The following is an 18,016-nucleotide window of genomic DNA, read 5'->3' on the forward strand; positions in this document are numbered from 1 at the left end:
TCTGTGTTTGCCTTGGCTGTCCTGGACTTGCTTTGTAGACCACGCTGGCCTGGAACTCACAGCAGTCCACCTGCCTCTGTCTCCTGAGTGCTGGGATTAAAGGCGTGTACTACCACGCTGGGCTTAGAAAAGTTACCGTGTTGGATGTGTGAACAAGGGTGCACGCGTGTTGTAGCATGTACAGGTCAGGGGACAGCTTTGTGGCAATGCCTCTAACCTGTGTGGGCTCCAGGTGGCTGTGCTCGGAGAGCAAGTGCTTTACCCCATTTCAACAGCCAAGGGTGTTCACACAGGTTCTGAGGGCTGCGACCTAATCAATGAATTGAGCCTTGATGGGTTTATGGCATGCTGGCAATTTGGGGGGTGAAGTAGGTCACAGGCAGCACATCCTGGGATTATCTCTTTATTCATATTAACATTTGTTATCTTAGGTCTATGAGTGTTTGCTGGAATGTGTATGTCTGTGCACCACATGTGTTCTTGGTGCCTGAGGAGGTTAGGAGAGGGCATCAGGGACCCTGGAAGTGGAGAGAGTGGACTACTGTGCGCCACCCTGTGGGTGCTGGGCGCGAAGCCCAGACACTGTCAGCAGCAGCAAGGTCCCTTAGCTGCTGAACCATGCTTCAGCTTACTGGAGTGGCTTTTGTGCTCGTCCCTCCTGCCTTCCTCCCTGTCTGCCTCACAGTACCTAGTGTCCTGTCACCCGGATTGATCGACACCTCACACTAGGAGGCACGTTTCTTTGCCAAGTTGCTTTTTCAGATATTTAATCATGATGGCAGAAGTGATGAATCCAATCCCCATGTTGAAGAGTATTGATAAACACAGCACCCGTGGGCTGCTCTTCTCTCTGTGGCCCTCTATACCATTGGTTTCCTTAAACCACTGAGGTTTTAGTAATCTCTTGTTTCAGGTGAAGCTTATGTTTCTCTTATTTTCTTGAGTTTAGGATGGGAATCACAGGTAGTCTCTGTATTTCTCTCTCCTGGGCGTGCTCCCTGCCGTGCAGACAGTCACTGTGGTCTCCCTTTAACGGTGCCTGTCATCACGGCATGGCCATGTTCCCTTCTGTGCCTTGTACTGCCAGCCTAGCGGGCTAACCTTGACAATTTTCACTTGTTTCTCTTCACTTCTGTCCAGTTGGTAGTGTATATTTTAAAGTTTTGTTTGTTTACCTTTGATATTTTGAGACAGGGTTTTCTCTGTTTTCTTTCAGCTTTCCTGGAACTCCCTCTATGGACCAGGCTTGGCCTCAAACTTATAGAGATCCTCCTGCCTCTGCCTCACAGGTGCTAGACTTAAAGGTGTACACCACCACCACTGCCTAGCCCAAGATTTTTTTATTTATATGAATGCCCTGTCTGTCTGTACATCTGTATGCTAGTAGAGGGTGTCAGATAGGTGCTGGGAATTGAATTCAGGGCCTATGGAAGAGCAGCCAGTGTTCTTAACTGCTGAGCCCTCTCTCCATTTCCCACTAGCTGTCTTTTTTATTTTATTTATTTTTGGTTTTTCGAGACAGGGTTTCTCTGTGTAGCCTTGGCTGTCCTAGACTCGCTTCGTAGACCAGACTGGCCTCGAACTCACAGGGATCCGCCTGCCTCTGCCTCCCGAGTGCTGGGATTAAAGGCGTGTGCCACCAGGCCTGGCTAGCTGTCCTTTTAAAAGAGGTTTAAAAATTATGGTTGGTGTTGCAAATGTTCCTAAACCAGGCACCAGTTCCAAAAGAAATCGCTCATTCAGTTTTGATGAAATGCTAATTACATCTTGTATATGTTCTAGAACAGGTCTGACATGTAGCTGCTACACTCGAGGGGCTATTTGCCTGCTTCTTACCATAGCTGCTGTGGCCATTCAGATGTCTAGGTGGAATAGTGCCTGGGTTTTCTCCTGTGGACACTCCCCTGCCTGTGTCTGCTAGCCAGTGAGCACATCATCTGCATGAGGTCATCCTTGGAAATAACCTTCCCTGGGCTTCCTGGGCATATCCCAGAGAAGGGCCCAGCTGTGGATCGAGCAGCCAGTACCCTACTCTGCGAATGCAGTTTCTCCTGGTGAAATACTGTGGAATGGAGGTACACTGAAAGTTGCAGAGAAAGTCAGCATCTGTGTGGTGGGTTAGGTGCATGGAGCCATACCTAACCCTGCCCTGACCTTTTGTTATAGGCTTGTCATTACCCTAAAGAAATAAAAATGTTAAGTCATTGGCAAAAAGAAAAATAAAACACCAGGCTGGGCCCTGATAGGTTCTGTATAGGCAAGTATGAAAAGCAGCTTATTGGAGTACACATGTCCCCACACTCTTTCTCTCGATGTACCTGAATTTGGCTTTGTGTACTGATTGCATTTATCTCTGTTCTTTTGTTCATCAAAAGCCCTTATTGTCCAATTCAGGCAAGCCTCCATGGCCGTCTCAGGCCCCTAGACTCCGTGCCTCCTTTCCTTTTGATGGCCCAGTTGTGCTTTGGAGACCTGGTAATATATGAGGCATTAGCTATCTTAGGGGTTCAGTCCAGGAGATAGATTTTGGAAGAGTGAGCGTGTGAGAAGTATTTTGATGTAATAGTGGACAGAATGCTTTCAAGCAAACCTACTTCCCACTTGATCTGGTTTTAGCATAGCAGCAATTTTGCCATCACTTGAAATTTTGTGATAAGTTCTGTTGTTTGTTTTTTTTGAGACAGGGTTTCTCTGTGTAGTCCTGGCTGTGCTGCACTCTCTTTGTAGACCAGGCTGGCCTTGAACTCACAGAAATCTGCCTGCCTCTGCCTCCCAAGTGCTGGGATTCAATGTGTGCGCCACCACGCCCGACTGAGGCGTTGTTAATGGGACATTGATGCAGTGAGTGTACACGAATTTGGGGTCTAGTGGGCACATTAGTCATTTTTGGAGGTCTGGGTATTTAGCCTGAAATTGCCATTCCAACGTCCCCCTTAAACGACAGCAGGACAAAGAGTGAGCCCTGCCTCGTGGCAGCAAGTTCTTCCTTCTTGACTGTTTAAGGTCCATGAGTTTGGGGGTTAATGGGGCCTAGTAGGTTCTCACCCTGTGGATCGTTGCCCCCTAGGGGCCTCCTTGTCAGCCATTTACATTACAGTTCATAACAGAGGGAATCGCAGTTACGAGGAAGCAATGAAATAGTTTTATGGTTGGGGTCACCACAACATGAGGGTCACAGCATCTGAAAGGTTGAGAACCACTGCCTTAGAAGGCTTGTTAAATGTAGGCACAGGCCTGGCAGTACATGACTTTCATCTTGCCCTCAGTAGGCAAAGGCTGGTCGTTCTCTGTGTAAGAGGCCAGCCTTGTCTACAGAGCTTGCTATAGGATAGCCGAGGCTACACAAACCTTTTCTTGAAAACAAAACAAAAATGTAGTCACAGGGGCCAACCAGATAGTTTAACAGGAAAAGACAGTTGCCAAGCCTGACAGTTGTGTTCAATGCCCCAAGTCTATATCCTGGAAGGAAAGAACTGACTCATACAAAATGTCCTCTGATCTCCACGTGTGCAGTGGCACAGGCACCAGCGCATGCTCACACAGATGTTTCACTTTGGTCACAGGTAGTGAACAGTTGTTTCTGGGTGTGCCTTTGGGAATCTCTCCCAGTTGAGACTTGAGTTTCCTCATAAGAATTGTGGTTTTGCAGGCGGTGGGAGTGATGGTGTGCATCTTTAGTCCTGGCACTCGGTAGGCAGAGGCGCTGGGTCTCTTGAGTTTAAGGGCAGCCTGGTCTACACAGAGAAACCCTGTCTCAAAAACCATCTAAATCAGTCAATTGTGGGACCAGCTAACCTCACATGGTACAGATAGCATGTCCCTCCCTTAGGAGCCGCAGACTGTAAAGCCTGTGTCTGTAGCTGGGCATGATGGTGTGCACATGGGACCTCACCACTTGGGAGATGGAGGCAAGAAGGAATGCATTGGAGGTCATTGTGAGCTACACAGCAAGATGCTGTCTCGGGGGGTGGCAAGCTAGGATGATAGCCATCAGTGGCATGTTGGAGGACGTGAATTCTGTCCTTCTGTCCCTTGAACCTCTAATAAAAGCTGAGCAAGACTTGCTGTAGTAGCTGTGTTGGGAGGGAGAGCAGTGAGCCCTTGGGACCCACCAGACTGGCCATTCATGAGACCCTGTATGCGCATATAAACACACAGAAGAATTTGTAACTAAGCCAATAAATAAAAATAATCTTGAGTTTAAAGGATGGTGGTAAACAGTGCACTGGCCACCTAAAGTCATGTGCTCTGAAGAATTTGTTCATGTTCAGTGAGCATGTTGAGATGGGGTTGGATCTGTTCAAGCTTGTATGGCTTAATCGAACCATGATTTCATTAATTCAGTTGAAGTTTATTTTTTTATTTTAATTATTTTTTGGATTTTTGAGACAGGATTTCTCTGTGTAGCTTTAGCTGTCCTGGACTCTGTTTGTAGACCAGGCTGGCCTCAAACTCAGAGAGCCACCTGCCTCTGCCTCCCTGAGTGCAAGCTTGTTTGTTTGTTTGTTTATTTTTGGTTTTTCAAGACAGGGTTTCTCTGTATAACAGCTCTGGCTGTCCTGGAACTCGCTCTGTAGTCCAGGCTGGCCTTGAACTCACGGAGGTCCACCAGCCTCTGCCTCCCAAATGCTGGGATTAAAGGCGTGCACCACCACTGCCTGGCCCCAAGTTTATCTTTTATTTTTTAAATTTTATTGGTGTTTTTTCGAGACAGTGTTTCTCTGTGTAGCCTTGCCTGTCCTGGACTCGCTTTGTAGACCAGGCAGGCCCAGAACTCACAGTGATCCACGTGCTTCTGCCTCCCAAGTGCTGGGATTAAAGGCGTGCATCTCTGCCACCCGGCAAGTTTGTTATTCTTGATGGTGGCTGTTTTGTTTTGAGACAAGATCTTACTTTTTAACCCTGGCTAGCCTAGAGTTCACTGTGCACACTAAGCTGGCTTTGAGCTCAAGAGATTTACCTGCCTCTGCCTTCTGAGTGCTGGGATTAAAGGAGTGTGCCACTGTGTCAGAGTTGATGGTGAATTGAAGGGGGAACTTGGTGCCCCCTCCAGTACCTGCCTCAGCTTCTCTGAGGGGTTGGGAGTCCTACAGCTGCCCCTCTGCCCAGCATCATCCCCTGTGTCTCTATGACCAAAGGAGGCTCTAACCTGGGGTGTCAGTACAGGCACCAAGATTGAGAGCTGCTCAGAGCTGTTTCCACCCAGGTCCTATCTCAGAACATTGTCATGGTGTCCTCTGGCAGGCTTGTTTTAAATAGGGAAATGAGGCCTGACACGTGTTCCCCTCTTGGCTGCCTTCTGAACAGCAGGGTGGGTGAGACTGTGCTCAAGGGGTCTGTGTGAAGATTTATCCATAGTAGGGGCCAGGCCTAACTCAACCCAGGAAGTTCAGCTTGATGAGAGGCATCTGGGAAGCCTGTGGTTGTGAGGGTCTGTGCCCCTCAACAACAGGTTCAGGAATTCATGGAATTAGCCAAGACGACAGGGTGGCAGGACCCTTTGCCCAGATGAGCTACAAGACCAGTAAGTGCCTGGCTGTGAGCAGTTCCTGCCCTGGGTGGCTGACCTGGAACCATTTCCACCACTGAGGCTCCAGCTGGTGGCTGGGCACAGATCCTCTGTTCACCTTGATGCTGAGAGCCTGCCTGTGGTTTCACTGGTCAGGCCTGCTTCCTCGGGTGCTGCCTGAGGATGCCTGGTTCTGTGCCGCCTTGATAGGTACCAGTTGTTACCACTGTATGAAGTCAGCTGTGGAAGTAGCCTTGTTTAACTAGTGAAGACAGGGTTAGGACTGCACCTGTCACACCTTAAGTTATAAATAGGTCAGTGAGTACCTACGCCCAAGAGTGATGATTCGGGGGAGAGATGCTGCGTGATCCTAGAAGCAGGCCCAGTAAGGTCCCAGGCCTCTTCAGCCTCATGGCCCTAAATGTAGCCAAGGGGATGACAGTGTGTTAATACGTTCTGTGTATGTGGGGACTAAGGAGTCTCTTAGGATTATTCATTTCCTTTTTTTTTTTTTTTTTTTTTTTTTTTTTTTTTTTTTTTTTTGAGTGAGTCTCACTCTAAACCTACCTGGCTTAAAATTCACTAGGTAGCCCGGGCTGGCTTTGGACTATGGCAGTCCTTCTGCCTCAGCTTTTTAAGTGCTAGATTAACAAGCATTATCCACCATACCTAGCCTATAATTAAGTTTGTGTTTGTTTGAGGCAGGGTTTCCCTGTGTAGTCTTGGCTGTCCTAGACTGGCTTTGTAGACCAGGCTGGCCTTGAACTCACAGTGATCCTTCTGCCTCTGCCTCCCGAGTGCTGGGATTAAAGGTGAGTGCCACCTCGCCCGGCAAGATTTTATTTTTTATAACTAATGTGGATTTTTATAAATATGTGGATGCCTGAAAAGACCAGAAAAGGACATCAGCCCCTGAAGCTGATGTTGAAGGTGTTCTGTTTGTTTGTTGTTGTTGTTGTTGTTGTTTTCTTTTTGAGACAAGGTTTCTCTGTGTAGCCTTGGCTGTCCTAGATTCGCTTTGTAGACCAGGCTGGCCTCGAACTCAGAGTGATCCACCTGCCTCTGCCTCCCGAGTGCTGGGATTAAAGGCGTGCGCCACCACGCCCGGCTCATGTTGAAGGTTTTAAACTGTCAGATCTGTGTGTTGCTAACTGGAGCCCTGAAATGGTAGGAAGCACTCTGACCTGCTCAGCCAGCTCTGTCGCCCCTCTTTCTCTGTTGTGAGGCAAGGTCTCAGTTAGCCCTGGCTTCCCTCAGACTGGTGTAGCAGAAGGCAACAGTTTCCCTTTGCCAGGAGTTACGGTGTCCACAGGAATCCCAGATCCAGTGTTCCTTGTCCTGTAGCCATCCTACCATATTACTTGGTATTAAGAAATTGTATGCTTTTCCAAAAAAAGCAACTTGAATTGTGTGATGGTAAATCTGACAGTTTTAGATGATACTGAATTGTGCTTTTGATGTGAGACAACATTCCAGATATTTTGGGGCCCTCAGTATGGATCCTGTATGAGCCTTATTCCCCAACCTCAGAGTCCAGGGGAGGCTCTTCAGAAGTCCAGCAGGGACAAGTGTGGCACTCCAGGGTCAGGTGGGAGTGGCTCCTCATTCAGGAGGAAGCCAGCAATTGGTTCATTGCAAATAGATTAAGTCTATCCAGACTTGGCCATAGCACACCCCTCAGCTTTTAGGAATCTCACTCCAGGGACTGGCTCATTAGAACTGGAAGGCATAACCAACTTGACACCAGCTTCCCTGGCCCCTAGAAAGCTTTGCTGCAAAGCCCAGGCTTGGCCAAGTGAGCATCATCCCAAGCCTGCTTAAGCTCAGGTACTAAAGCTGCCTTTAAAAAAAGAGATGTATTAAAAAAGAGAGAGAAAGAGATGTAACTATTTATTATACAGTGCTCTGCCTGCATGTACACCTGCAAACCAGAAGAGGGCACCAGATCTCATTATAGATGGTTATGAGCCACCATGTGGTTGCTGGGAATTGAACACAGGACCTTTGTAAGAACAGTGAGTGCTCTTACCCTCTGAGCCATCTCTCCAGCCCCGCTAAAAGCTGCCTTTACTGTCCAAAATGTAGGAACTATATTTTATTTTACATTACATTATTTTGGTTTTTTGAGACCGGTTTTCTCTGTATAACCTTGTTTGGTCTGGACTCTTTGTAGGCCAAACTGGCCTCTTAACTCCCAGAGATCCACCTGCCTCTGCCTCCTGAGTGCTGGGATTAAAGGCGTGCGCCAGCATGCCTGGCTCAGGAGCTATTTTTAAAGCACTGTGAACTTACTGAGCCACACTGGATGATTAGTGGGAAAGGGCACCTGTGACTGATCGCAGGTTATCTGATAACCTGCGATCAGTCACAGACCACACATGACAGACTGACTCTGAATAGCCCCTCTGTTTCCCTAAAACATGCTTGTTTCTAAGTGTCCAGAGAAGCACAGAGACCTTAAGACTGGGTGCCCCAGGGGCTATCTGAGGATAGGCCGCCAATGGGGATAGTGTGGTCCAACCTTGAAGGCCCCAGAGGCAGCGGCTCTCTTGGCTTTCGCTAGAGCTGATGGGCCTGAGCGTGGAGGTGCCATCTGGACAGTCCCTCTGGGCTCAGCAGGCAGTCTCTCTGCTTCCAGTTGAACCAGAACCTGTCCCTTCTGGACCACTGATGGGGTTTTCTAAATACGTTTGTTGCTGAGGTTTAAGAAATTTAGCTGATAGCAGGGTGTGGTGGCACATGCCTTTAATCCCAGCACTGGGAGGCAGAGGCCAGCCTGGTCTACGAAAGTGAGTCCAGGACAGCCAAGGCTACACAGAGAAATCCTGTCTCAAAAAAATACTTTTATTAGTTGAAGCCTGGCAGCACAGGTCTTTAGTCGCAGCACTCCGGAGGCAGAGGCAGGTGGGTCTCGGTGTTCAAGGGCCACACAATAGAAACCCTTTCTCAAAAGACAAAACAAAAACCAGGGGAGAAAAAAACAAAACAAAACAAAAACAAAAACCAGGGGAGGAGTTGGTGGATTTTTCCAGATTTTCTTCGTGCTTAGCTTAGCTGGATTGGGGCTTTACTTTTACAGGAGGATGCCAGTTTAAGAGGAAACAAATTGCTTTACTTCTATAATTGGATGAGACAGAGTAAAACAAAGGGGCTAAAAGCATAGATCAGAGCTGTGGTCAGTATGGTAGTGGCCTCTGTCCAGAGAGGAGGCGCCCAGTGTTGTGCTCCCGTTTCTGTTTGCTCCGAATGGCCAAGGCTTTCAGGAGCTGCTCTGTGGGTTTGAGCATCATGGGAACCCTGGTACCTACAAGAGGTCAGCCTCTTCCCCATGCTTCCTGTTGTGGGGCAGTGGTTACCCTGCCTGGGCTAAGGCCGAGAGCTGTGGTGCTTCCATTCACAACAGCCGACTTAAAGCCCCCGAGGCAGGTCTAGGTTACTGCACTGTCTTATCCAAAGCTCCTTGACTCTGGTGTTCAGCTATACACAAAATGGAATTTTACATATGTTGGACAGAAATAAAAGGATCAAGCCCCGGCCAGAAAGGTTCCAGAACTGCAAGGACCTGTTTGACTTGATCCTCACTTGTGAAGAGAGAGTCTATGACCAGGTTGTAGAAGGTGAGTGCACAGAGCCTGATCTGCTGTTTGCACTGTGCCACCAACACAAGGCTGGAAGACCATGAATAAGGGAAAACAGGCCTGGCCTCAGGCCCTGGGCCACAATAGGGCAACCCTCATATCCTGCATGGACATCTGCAGGAGCCTGCAAGAGGACTGACGTCTAGGAAAACTACCTGTCTCAGTGTCCGCTTTCCTGTTTTATTGGGCCTGGCATTCTATAGAGCATGCTGTTGGTGCCAGTGCTGGCTGGCATAGCGCGGCCTGACTCAGCCTGTGCTATGGCCGCTCCTCGTGCTTGTCCCTTGGGTGTGGGTGCTCACTCCAAGTTACACTCTACAGCATTCAGGGCCAGGATTAGTGGGAACTTGGACACATCCTCCACTGGTGTCTGTTGATATCTGCATCTCTTGTTTCCAATCAGATCTGAACTCCAGAGAACAGGAGACCTGCCAGCCAGTACATGTGGTCAACGTGGACATCCAGGACAATCATGAGGAGGCCACCCTGGGGGCCTTCCTTATCTGCGAGCTCTGCCAGTGTGTGAGTCTGTGCATTCCTTACCAAAGGAAGGAGCTGCAGCTGACTTGTTAATGCTAAATAGAGAGACCAAGACGTGCACTCTTAGGGAGTCAGCCAGATGCCTTTGGCTTGAGAACCTAGTCCAGTGCTGCTGCGCTGGGTAGGAGTGATGCATGGCATCTCCCAGGTCACAGCACAGGCCTCTCCTGCAGGACTGACAGCTAGAAGAGCTGACCTGGCGGTGTCACAGATGGCCTGGGGACTCCCAGAGGGTCTTTGCCCATTTACCTGACACCTATTTCCTCATCTACCTTTCCTCCTTTCCTCCCTCCCTCCCTCCCTCCCCTGTCCCCCTGGTCTTTTGAGACAGGGTCTGTCTGGGTAGCCCTGGCTGTCCTGGACTTACTTTGTAGACCAGGCTGGCCTCGAACTCAGAGGTCTGCCTGCCTCTGCCTCCCAAGTGCTGGGAATAAAGGTGTGCGCCACCATGCCCGGCTTATTTGCCCATCTCTAAAGGCAGTCTTGCAGCAGCTTCCTAAGGGCTAGTGTGGCTGCTGTGTGGAGGTGTCACACTGTTGTGTGCTCAGCACGGACTTTGTGGGAAGACCCATGTGCCTGGCCTTGCCTGCCCTTGCCCCTGAGGGCTATGTTTAGGTCAGCTGACAAGAACAGGCTCGCTGCCCTCTTGGAGGAGCCACACCACTGCTGGGCCCTGAGCTTCCACTCCGTGCTGCTAATGAACTTCCAGCAGTTGAACTTGTGGTTTGGTGATGCTGTGGAGAAAGAGCTGAGACCAAGGAGACATGCCAGGGCAGCGTGGTCAGCAGCCAGGGCAGCGTGGTCAGCAGCCAGCCTGCTTCATGAAAGTGTTCAAGGAACCGCTGGCAATGCCTGGCCACCTTTCAAGTTTTCACAACCAGGAGCAGCTTTGCTGTCTTGGGGTGCAGTGGCCAGATGTGCTGTTAGCACACTGCAGTGCACACAAAGCAGGGTCAGCCTCTGCACTGGGCAGCTCTGTGTGCCTCCTGACACTCATTGCAAGGTTAGCACAGCACAGGCTGACATGGCTTCCATGTACCTGTGACGCCTGAGAGCAGAGCCTGAGCTCCAGCCGTGGGGTTCAATCCTCCCTTTAAATGTAGCTTTCCCACTCCTGGCCTGGGGTGCAGCTGTGGTCACTGTGGAAGGCTGGTGGGAAGGGACCACTGGGATAACCCGGAGGAAGCTACCCTGAAGCCTGGTCCCTGCAGGAGGAAAGATGGGGGGTGGGTAGGGCAGGCACGTCCGATGCCTGGGCATCACGCAGGGCTTTGCTTCCCCAGATCCAGCACACGGAGGACATGGAGAATGAGATCGATGAGCTGCTGCAGGAGTTTGAGGAGAAGAGCGGCCGGGCCTTTCTGCACACCGTCTGCTTCTACTGAGCCACCTGTGGTTGGTGCGTGGCCTGCCCTGCACAGCCACCTTGGAGCCACTTTTTCCATGTGTTTTCCCTTCTGATGTTTGTTTATACTGCTAGGTGCACAGCACCAATGCACTGTACATATGGGATGAGAAGTACACAGAAATGCCAGGTTCAAATCCATTGTTTTTAACCAAAAGAAATAAAAGATGGTTTACTGTACAGCCTAAAGCACGTGTCCGTTGTTGGCCGCCTAGCTTTCCATTGCTGGATTGTACAGAAAAATAAAGCATTAGGCTGTCTTACTGGAGGGAAAACTTGGAATCACCAGAAAATAGGTGCTGCTGGAAGTCCTTGATTGTTCTGAATTCCTGGCCTGACCCCCTGTGGAGAAAGAGGCTACCCAGGGCCTGTGTGATCTGACACAACAGACTCTCCCATTGGAACCTCTGGACACAGGGGGGTCTGAACTTGGGGCTGGAGTCAGCCATCCCATTATCACTTTTGTCACATAGGGTAGGGTTGGTTCCAATATTGTCGCCTCTGTGGACAGGACTGGGTCTCAATTTGGTTCCCAGTGTCACAGGCAGCCACAACAGGGCCATGGACACTGAGCTGCTGGCTTCGAGCTACTGTCCCAGCACCACTTCCTTCCCGGAAGCCTGCTAGTCAGTCTCACTAATGCCGCATCTTGATGGCACCCTTGGTTGGCCCATTCCGTAACTCCGTCCTTCTTGCCCTCCTACCTCTGGTCATGTAGTCATAGTCCCTGGCTCCTCTGACTTTGCAGGCCGCTCCTCTGGAGGCACTTTGTTGCTGATTGCTGGTTGCAGACCTTCCTGTCCCTATTGGGACCCAGGGGACCCAGGAGAAGGGGCCTCTCTTGGAGAAGTAGAGCAGAAACGACCACCCGGTCCAGGCCAAGGCCGAATCCAGCGTAGCTGGCACTGGGCAAGGAGACCCAGGGCCAGGACTGATGAGATGGGGCAGAATGTGGAGCTGAGGCCGGAGGGGAGGGGTCTCGGCCTGCGTCACAGGGATCGCAGTGGAGAACCTCGACCCTGGAAGCTGGCGCGGGGCGGCGAAGTCCCTCCCCGGAGGCGGAGGCAGGAGGAGGGAGGAGATAGTGAGGAAGAAAAGGAGGGAGGGAGAAGCCTGGAGGAGGGAAGAGGGAGGAGGGAGGGGGCCTCCGTGCCGACCGCAGGGAGCCGGGCGCAGGGAGCACCGGAGGGCGGAGCGGAGTGCAGCCAGCAACGGGCGGCGGGCGAGCGACCCCACAGCAGCCCCCACACCTCCGCTGCCGGTGCCCGCGCCTGCCCCGGGGGCCCGCGGCGGCCCGGCGCGCGAGCGCTGACCTCTGCGGAGGCGGCGCGGGCTCAGCATCGGGCCGGGGCCGGGAGGGGCACCGGGGCCGGGGGGCGGCGCTCCGGCCCGGCCCGGCCCCGCCCGATGTCCATGAGTGCGAACACCATGATCTTCATGATTCTGGGGGCGTCGATCGTGATGGTGAGAGCGGAGGGGCTTCCCGCGCGCGCCCCCTGCTTCTGCCGCCCGCCCGCCCGCCCGCGCGCGCGCCTACCCTACCTCGCTCCCTTGTTTACTGGCCCGCGCGGCCTGCGCTGCCCTCCGCCGCTCGCCCTGCGCTACCCTCGCGGCTACCTCGCGGGGCCCTCGCCCCGGCTGCCCCGCGTTTCCCCACCCATCCATCCCCCACCCACCCACCCACCCCGGCAGCCCAACGCTCCCCCTCGGCACCCCTCTTCGGCCCGGCCCACTCCTCGCCCTGACCGGTCATGGGCTCTTCCAGGCCATCGCGTGCTTGATGGACATGAACGCGCTGCTGGACCGATTCCATAACTACATCCTCCCGCACCTGCGGGGCGAGGACCGCGTCTGCCACTGCAACTGTGGCCGGTGAGTGCGCCCCGGCTCTAGGCACGACACGCGTGATCACACTTGTGCAGCGGGCCCCACTTGGCCGGCGAGCCCGGAGCAGGCTGGGCCGCAGAGCCTGGCTGGATGGTGGGGCCCGCTTCGGCCCGTCAGGTGCTGGGGGAGGGGTGGCCAACGGGAACCCCAGGTCAGCCAGCTGCCTCCCTGGGAAAGGAAGCTTGACTGAGTCTGTTAGGAACTCCTTCCTCCAGTTCCCTTAGAGAAACGGCTGCCTGCTGGTGCCGTTCCGGGCCAGGGAGCCTCCTGGTCCCCGGACCGCGAGGCCTGAGAGCAGCAGCAGCAGCAGCAGCCCCAGTAGTGCCCACAGTGGAAGCCCGGAAGCTGGTTAAGCCTGGGACAGTAGTCTTGCCTGTGACCCAAGTCTTCCTCCCGGGCCTACTGTGCCCACGGCAGGCAGGTGCAGGAGGTTAAGACAGGAAGGGCCTACCTTGAGGAACACCTGCCACAGCTGATGACTGTGGAGAGGAGGAGCTGAGGTAGGCTGAGGTTTGCTCAAGGTCATAATGAGACCCACCACACCCTTCAGGGACCTCCCCCTACTGTGCATGTGTAGTGATGAAGTCTTCTGGCCTTGCATGTTTGTATGTCCATGTATGAAATAAACATCTTCTCATGAGCCGCGCATGTGTGTACTGTCTGTGCATATACATGTGCGTACACAGCGCACTCGAACATCCGCATGCACTCATTGTAGAGATGCCTTCATATGACCCGTTGCCCCTACTGGACAAACTAGGAGGAAGTGGGTGGAGGTGTTAGGGGGTGGAACCTCGGCTCCTAACCCCCACCCTGTGGTTCTGCCCCAGAGGTCCTCCTACACCGGGAGTGCAGAGTATGTCAGGACTAGTTGCATCTCTCCTAAGTGCATATGTGGCTATGGGTACAGGCACGTTGTGTTGCAGATCATGGGCATTACAGGAAGTAGGAAGGGGGTGTACATGACCCTCACGTGCACTGGGCATGGTCAGGAAGATTTGCTATGTGGTCCCACGTTTCCAGAGAGTCCCGTGCTCCAGCTTGGTGCAACACCCGAGGGCTCAGAGAAAGACATGAGGTCAGCCCTGCTGCCCCAGGCCATGTCTGTAGGTGAGTTCTGAAGCCTTCCCAAGACAGTATCCGCAGAGTGACTGGGCCCATGAAAGTTGGGAGTGAACACTACGTACAGGGCTGTTACACTGTGGTTGGCAAAGCCCTGGCCTTGACAGCACGCTGTGCACCTGAGCGCAGAGGGTGTGCTCCTAGAGTATTTACACAGCTGATGTATGTGCATCTCCAGAGCACCCGTGGCCTTCGTGTAAACAGGCACCTGTAGGGTGGAGCGTCAAGGAAAGCCTGTGTGTGCAGAAATGTGGAGAGCCACATCCTGCTGTGGACAGTGTTTCTGCGTGTGTCTCTCTACATGTGTGTGCTTTGTACACAACTCTACATACAGAGTATGTAATCCGTTGCACAAAGCACTCTTGTATATTGATGGCATATATGTGTATGCAAACTACATGTATATTAAACAATATACAGTTGAGTGTGCTCAGGGAAAATGTCAGAGCATCGCGGTGTGGGTGCAGATTAGTTTGCAAATGGGGCATCTGTGCACATACCATGTACACGTGTGGTGTCGGCAGTTTGCCTACGTGTTACCGCTCTGTAGAATAACTGTACATATGTGTCTGCCTTGTACATGGCTAGTTGCAGTTTTAGGCAGAAGACGTGTATGTAAACTAATGTCCTGAATCAAAGCACGGCGGCGGCAGGCAGCATTTGTGTGTACACACGGATCCATGCACATGACGGCATCCCGCAGAAAGGGTAGCTGGTTCAAAGCTGAGTGAATGTGCATCTGTGTGTAACGCACCATGCTCATACCCAAAGTGTGCACAATGCATGGGTGTGGGGGCTTGTGGGGCCCATGTCCACCGTATACATGCTATGTCCTGTGCATGCGGACAGTGTGTATACACGACACACATTGGACCTCGAGTGGACACATGGCGGCATGTGTCATGAGAATAGGACACATCAAAGAAATTCATTTTGGGCACAGCACATCCTGCTTTCATTCAGAAGACCTAGCTGAGCCCTGCCCTCAGGGGCCTTGTATGGATTTAGGAGGAGCCAGACAGGGGGAGGAGGAATTGTAGATAGCCGAAGTTAACTGTAAGGGTTATAGCCTCTAACCCCTGGATTTCTGAAGCCCCATCTTGTCCTACTTGTAGGCTACCTAGGGTCCTTCTGGGGCCTCGGTAGCTTCTTTGTGTGTCCTTTTCTTAGCAACGTGTTGGGGACGGTCAAGAGGTAGGACATGGGGCCCAGGCTGGCCTAGTACCACTAGAGCCTGTGGCAGTCAATCCCTGATGGTCTGGTCAGCATTGTTTTCTGCACCAGGATCAATAGCATCCCTCCATCATGAGGACAGTGGCTGCTCATGAGCGTATGAGATGGCTGCTGGGTGTCAGTCATGGTGGCTCCAGCAACCAACTGAAGGCTGGCAGCCTAAGCTTTGCCCACCGGGACCGGCCAAAATGTAGTCCACAGAGTTAGCCCCCAAGGGTCCCCAAGAAGGCCAGAAGGGGATCCGAGGAGGGTTCCTTCTGCCCCTCCCCACACTCTCCTGGCTTCGGGTTTAAAGATACCAACCCCACTGTGAGGAAGCATCCATGTGTCCCTTATTGGGCCAGAAACATCAGCGCATGGGTATAAGGGAGGACATTATTAGCTGGGGAAGGGCTGAGGGTCTTCTACAGACAGGCACAGGTTCCAGCCTCTCACTGAGAGGAGGAAGAGGTACAGGGTTAGGAAGTGAGAAGCTATTTTCAGCTTCCATTTGAGGTGTCTGTAGAGCCCACGTGGAGACTCACAGGCAGCTGGGGCTCCTAGCAGACACGGTGGGCAGTGGAAAGAAGGCCCACCCACAAGTGGGCCAGGAAAGACAGTCTGATAGCAGAAGCTGAGGCAGCCTCTGCTACTGTCACTAAGATGAGAGATGCTAAGAATGTGGTCCCAGTGGTACCCTTGGTACCCAAACCAGTGGCTCCAGACATCCGGTCTGCTGCTGGCTTTGTGGAGTTGGACCATCCATCAGTTGGCCCGATGGACCTGGAACAACAGGATAGAAAGACTTCCTGGAAGTGGTGTTCAGACAGCTCTGAACGGGACATGAGCAGCCAGCAGGAACCTTGCGGGAACTCCAGCGCAAGCTGAGACCATCTAGGGCACGAAGGCAGTGGACAGTTCCAAGAAGCAAAGGGCACAGGGTGGGCTGAGGCACAAAGAGACCAGGACCATGGTGGGCGCTTATACGTAGGAGAGGGCTCTAAAACCTCAATAGCTGGAAACAGCCCATCAAAAGGACAGAATGTGATCTGTGGTGGGCACGAATGAGGGGAGAGGTAAGACAAAACCTCCAGCAGAGTGGGCAGGAGGTAGACACTGAAAGCCAGAGTCCCAAGGTGGGGGGGGGGGGCGTGGAGGGGGGCCGTGCACAAGAGCAATGGCTGTTCTTGCCAGTGGCCACCAGAGAACAGTATGTGGAGGCCCAGGGCCATGCCTGGTGGGCCTTGGTCATTTGGCTGTGCTAGGACCTTAGGAGCTCCTCAGGGCCAGCAGCGGGTGAATTGTGAACCCTGCTACATCCTTTGGAAGGATGGCATACTGGGTGGACATTCTTCCTAGCCATTCCTACCCTCCTTGAACCTGATCTCCAGGGCTACTGTCTCCACCTGTCCCAGCAGTTCTGCCATGTGACCTGATCTGTGCCTGGCGGGGTGCTGTTTCCCCTCCCCACCCAGCACACAGGGATCGCTTCAGAGAACTTCCCAGGGTGGCCCATAGGAATCAAGCCATCCACCTTGGGTCCCCTAGCCAGCCCAGCACGGACCCGGGGAAGGCTGGGCCAGGGTTGGCAGGAGAGGTGCCAGCCCACCCTGCCGCCCCCAGGCACCACATCCACTACGTGATCCCATACGACGGGGACCAGTCGGTGGTGGACGCCTCTGAGAACTACTTTGTGACAGACAATGTGACCAAGCAGGAGATCGACCTCATGCTGGGCCTGCTGCTGGGTTTCTGCATCAGCTGGTTCCTGGTCTGGATGGACGGCGTCCTGCACTGTGCTGTGCGCGCCTGGAGGGCCGGACGGAGCTATGGTGAGTGCCTTGCGCCGCTGCGGGCACCACTCCTGGCCCAGCCCGGCCACCTGACTGCCCTGTCCCCCTGCAGATGGCTCGTGGACCTGGCTGCCCAAGCTGTGCAGCCTGCGGGAGCTGGGCCGGCGGCCACACAGGCCCTTCGAGGAGCCCACGGGTAACATGGTGCACGTGAAGCAGAAGTTATACCACAACGGCCACCCCAGCCCACGGCACCTGTGAGCGAGCGCACAGGACTCGGGGCTACTGCGCACATGTAAAAGGACCTCGTGGACACCCAGCTGGCAAGACGGGACTGCGGCCTCAGGCCCAGGGTATGCTGGGCTGTGGCCAGCTGGGCTGTGGCCAGCAGGCAAATCCAGTGGAAGGTGCTGTCTCTTCTTTTTATAAAGGGGGTTGGGTGGGGGCTGGGGTGGGGCTGGCCACTGGGCTTCAGGGACAGCAGCCTGGTCTCCACAGGGAGCAGGACACAGAGGCAGGCTCTCAGAAGTACTGGGGCCAGGGTGGTGGGTCCACAGTGGGGAAGTGGCATGGCCTGGCTCACGCTAGCCCAAGGCCACATCTCTCTCGTCGAAAGCCACTGTTTGTTGAGCACCTGCCGTCCATCCGTCCGCCTGGAGGGGAGGGACGTATCAGGGCCTGCGCCCATCTGCACACGGGAGCATGTGCATGGGGCGTGTGCGACTGGAGGGTGGGACTGGAGGGGCGGGCCCCCAGCAGCAATAAGGATGTGGTGGCCCCAGGTGTCCCAGCCCTCACTGTGAAGCCCACCCTGCCTGGCCAGTAAATTCTCCAGAAAGCTCCAGCCTCTGCCTCTTCCATGACCTATGACCCAGGGCTATGAGAACCCCTCCCTCCAGACCTCTACTCA

General features: G+C 53.2%; 2 protein-coding genes across 2 annotated transcripts in view; both read left to right on the forward strand.

Annotated features, from left to right (window-relative positions):
* The window catches only part of Ssu72 (SSU72 homolog, RNA polymerase II CTD phosphatase), a 35,052-nt gene extending 23,757 nt beyond the window's left edge, over window positions 1-11,295 (forward strand). Inside the window, exons 3-5 of the mRNA XM_051171219.1 lie at window positions 8,987-9,126; window positions 9,551-9,669; window positions 10,971-11,295. Of these exons, the coding sequence (XP_051027176.1) occupies window positions 8,987-9,126; window positions 9,551-9,669; window positions 10,971-11,072 (361 nt within the window). The 3' untranslated portion in view covers window positions 11,073-11,295. The remainder of the gene's footprint in view (window positions 1-8,986; window positions 9,127-9,550; window positions 9,670-10,970) is intronic.
* A 1,151-nt stretch (window positions 11,296-12,446) lies between these two features.
* On the forward strand, window positions 12,447-17,970 carry Tmem240 (transmembrane protein 240). Its single transcript, XM_051171052.1, has 4 exons — window positions 12,447-12,556; window positions 12,858-12,964; window positions 16,937-17,145; window positions 17,219-17,970. Exons 1-4 carry the CDS (start codon window positions 12,500-12,502, stop codon window positions 17,365-17,367), a joined length of 522 nt encoding a protein of 173 aa, XP_051027009.1. The 5' UTR covers window positions 12,447-12,499; the 3' UTR covers window positions 17,368-17,970.
* Window positions 17,971-18,016: the final 46 nt, after the last annotated feature.

The sequence above is a fragment of the Acomys russatus genome, chromosome 29 (genome assembly GCF_903995435.1).
Source record: "Acomys russatus chromosome 29, mAcoRus1.1, whole genome shotgun sequence".
In the NCBI taxonomy this organism is placed as follows: Eukaryota; Metazoa; Chordata; class Mammalia; order Rodentia; family Muridae; genus Acomys; species Acomys russatus.

What these genes read in the sequence shown, in the direction of transcription:
- Tmem240 (XM_051171052.1), top strand. Translation starts at nt 12,500, where the DNA reads ATGTCCATGAGTGCGAACACCATGATCTTCATGATTCTGGGGGCGTCG. An exon ending in TGGGGGCGTCGATCGTGATG is followed by an intron (nt 12,557 to 12,857) that starts GTGAGAGCGGAG and finishes GGGCTCTTCCAG; the next exon opens with GCCATCGCGTGCTTGATGGA. An exon ending in GAGGGCCGGACGGAGCTATG is followed by an intron (nt 17,146 to 17,218) that starts GTGAGTGCCTTG and finishes GTCCCCCTGCAG; the next exon opens with ATGGCTCGTGGACCTGGCTG.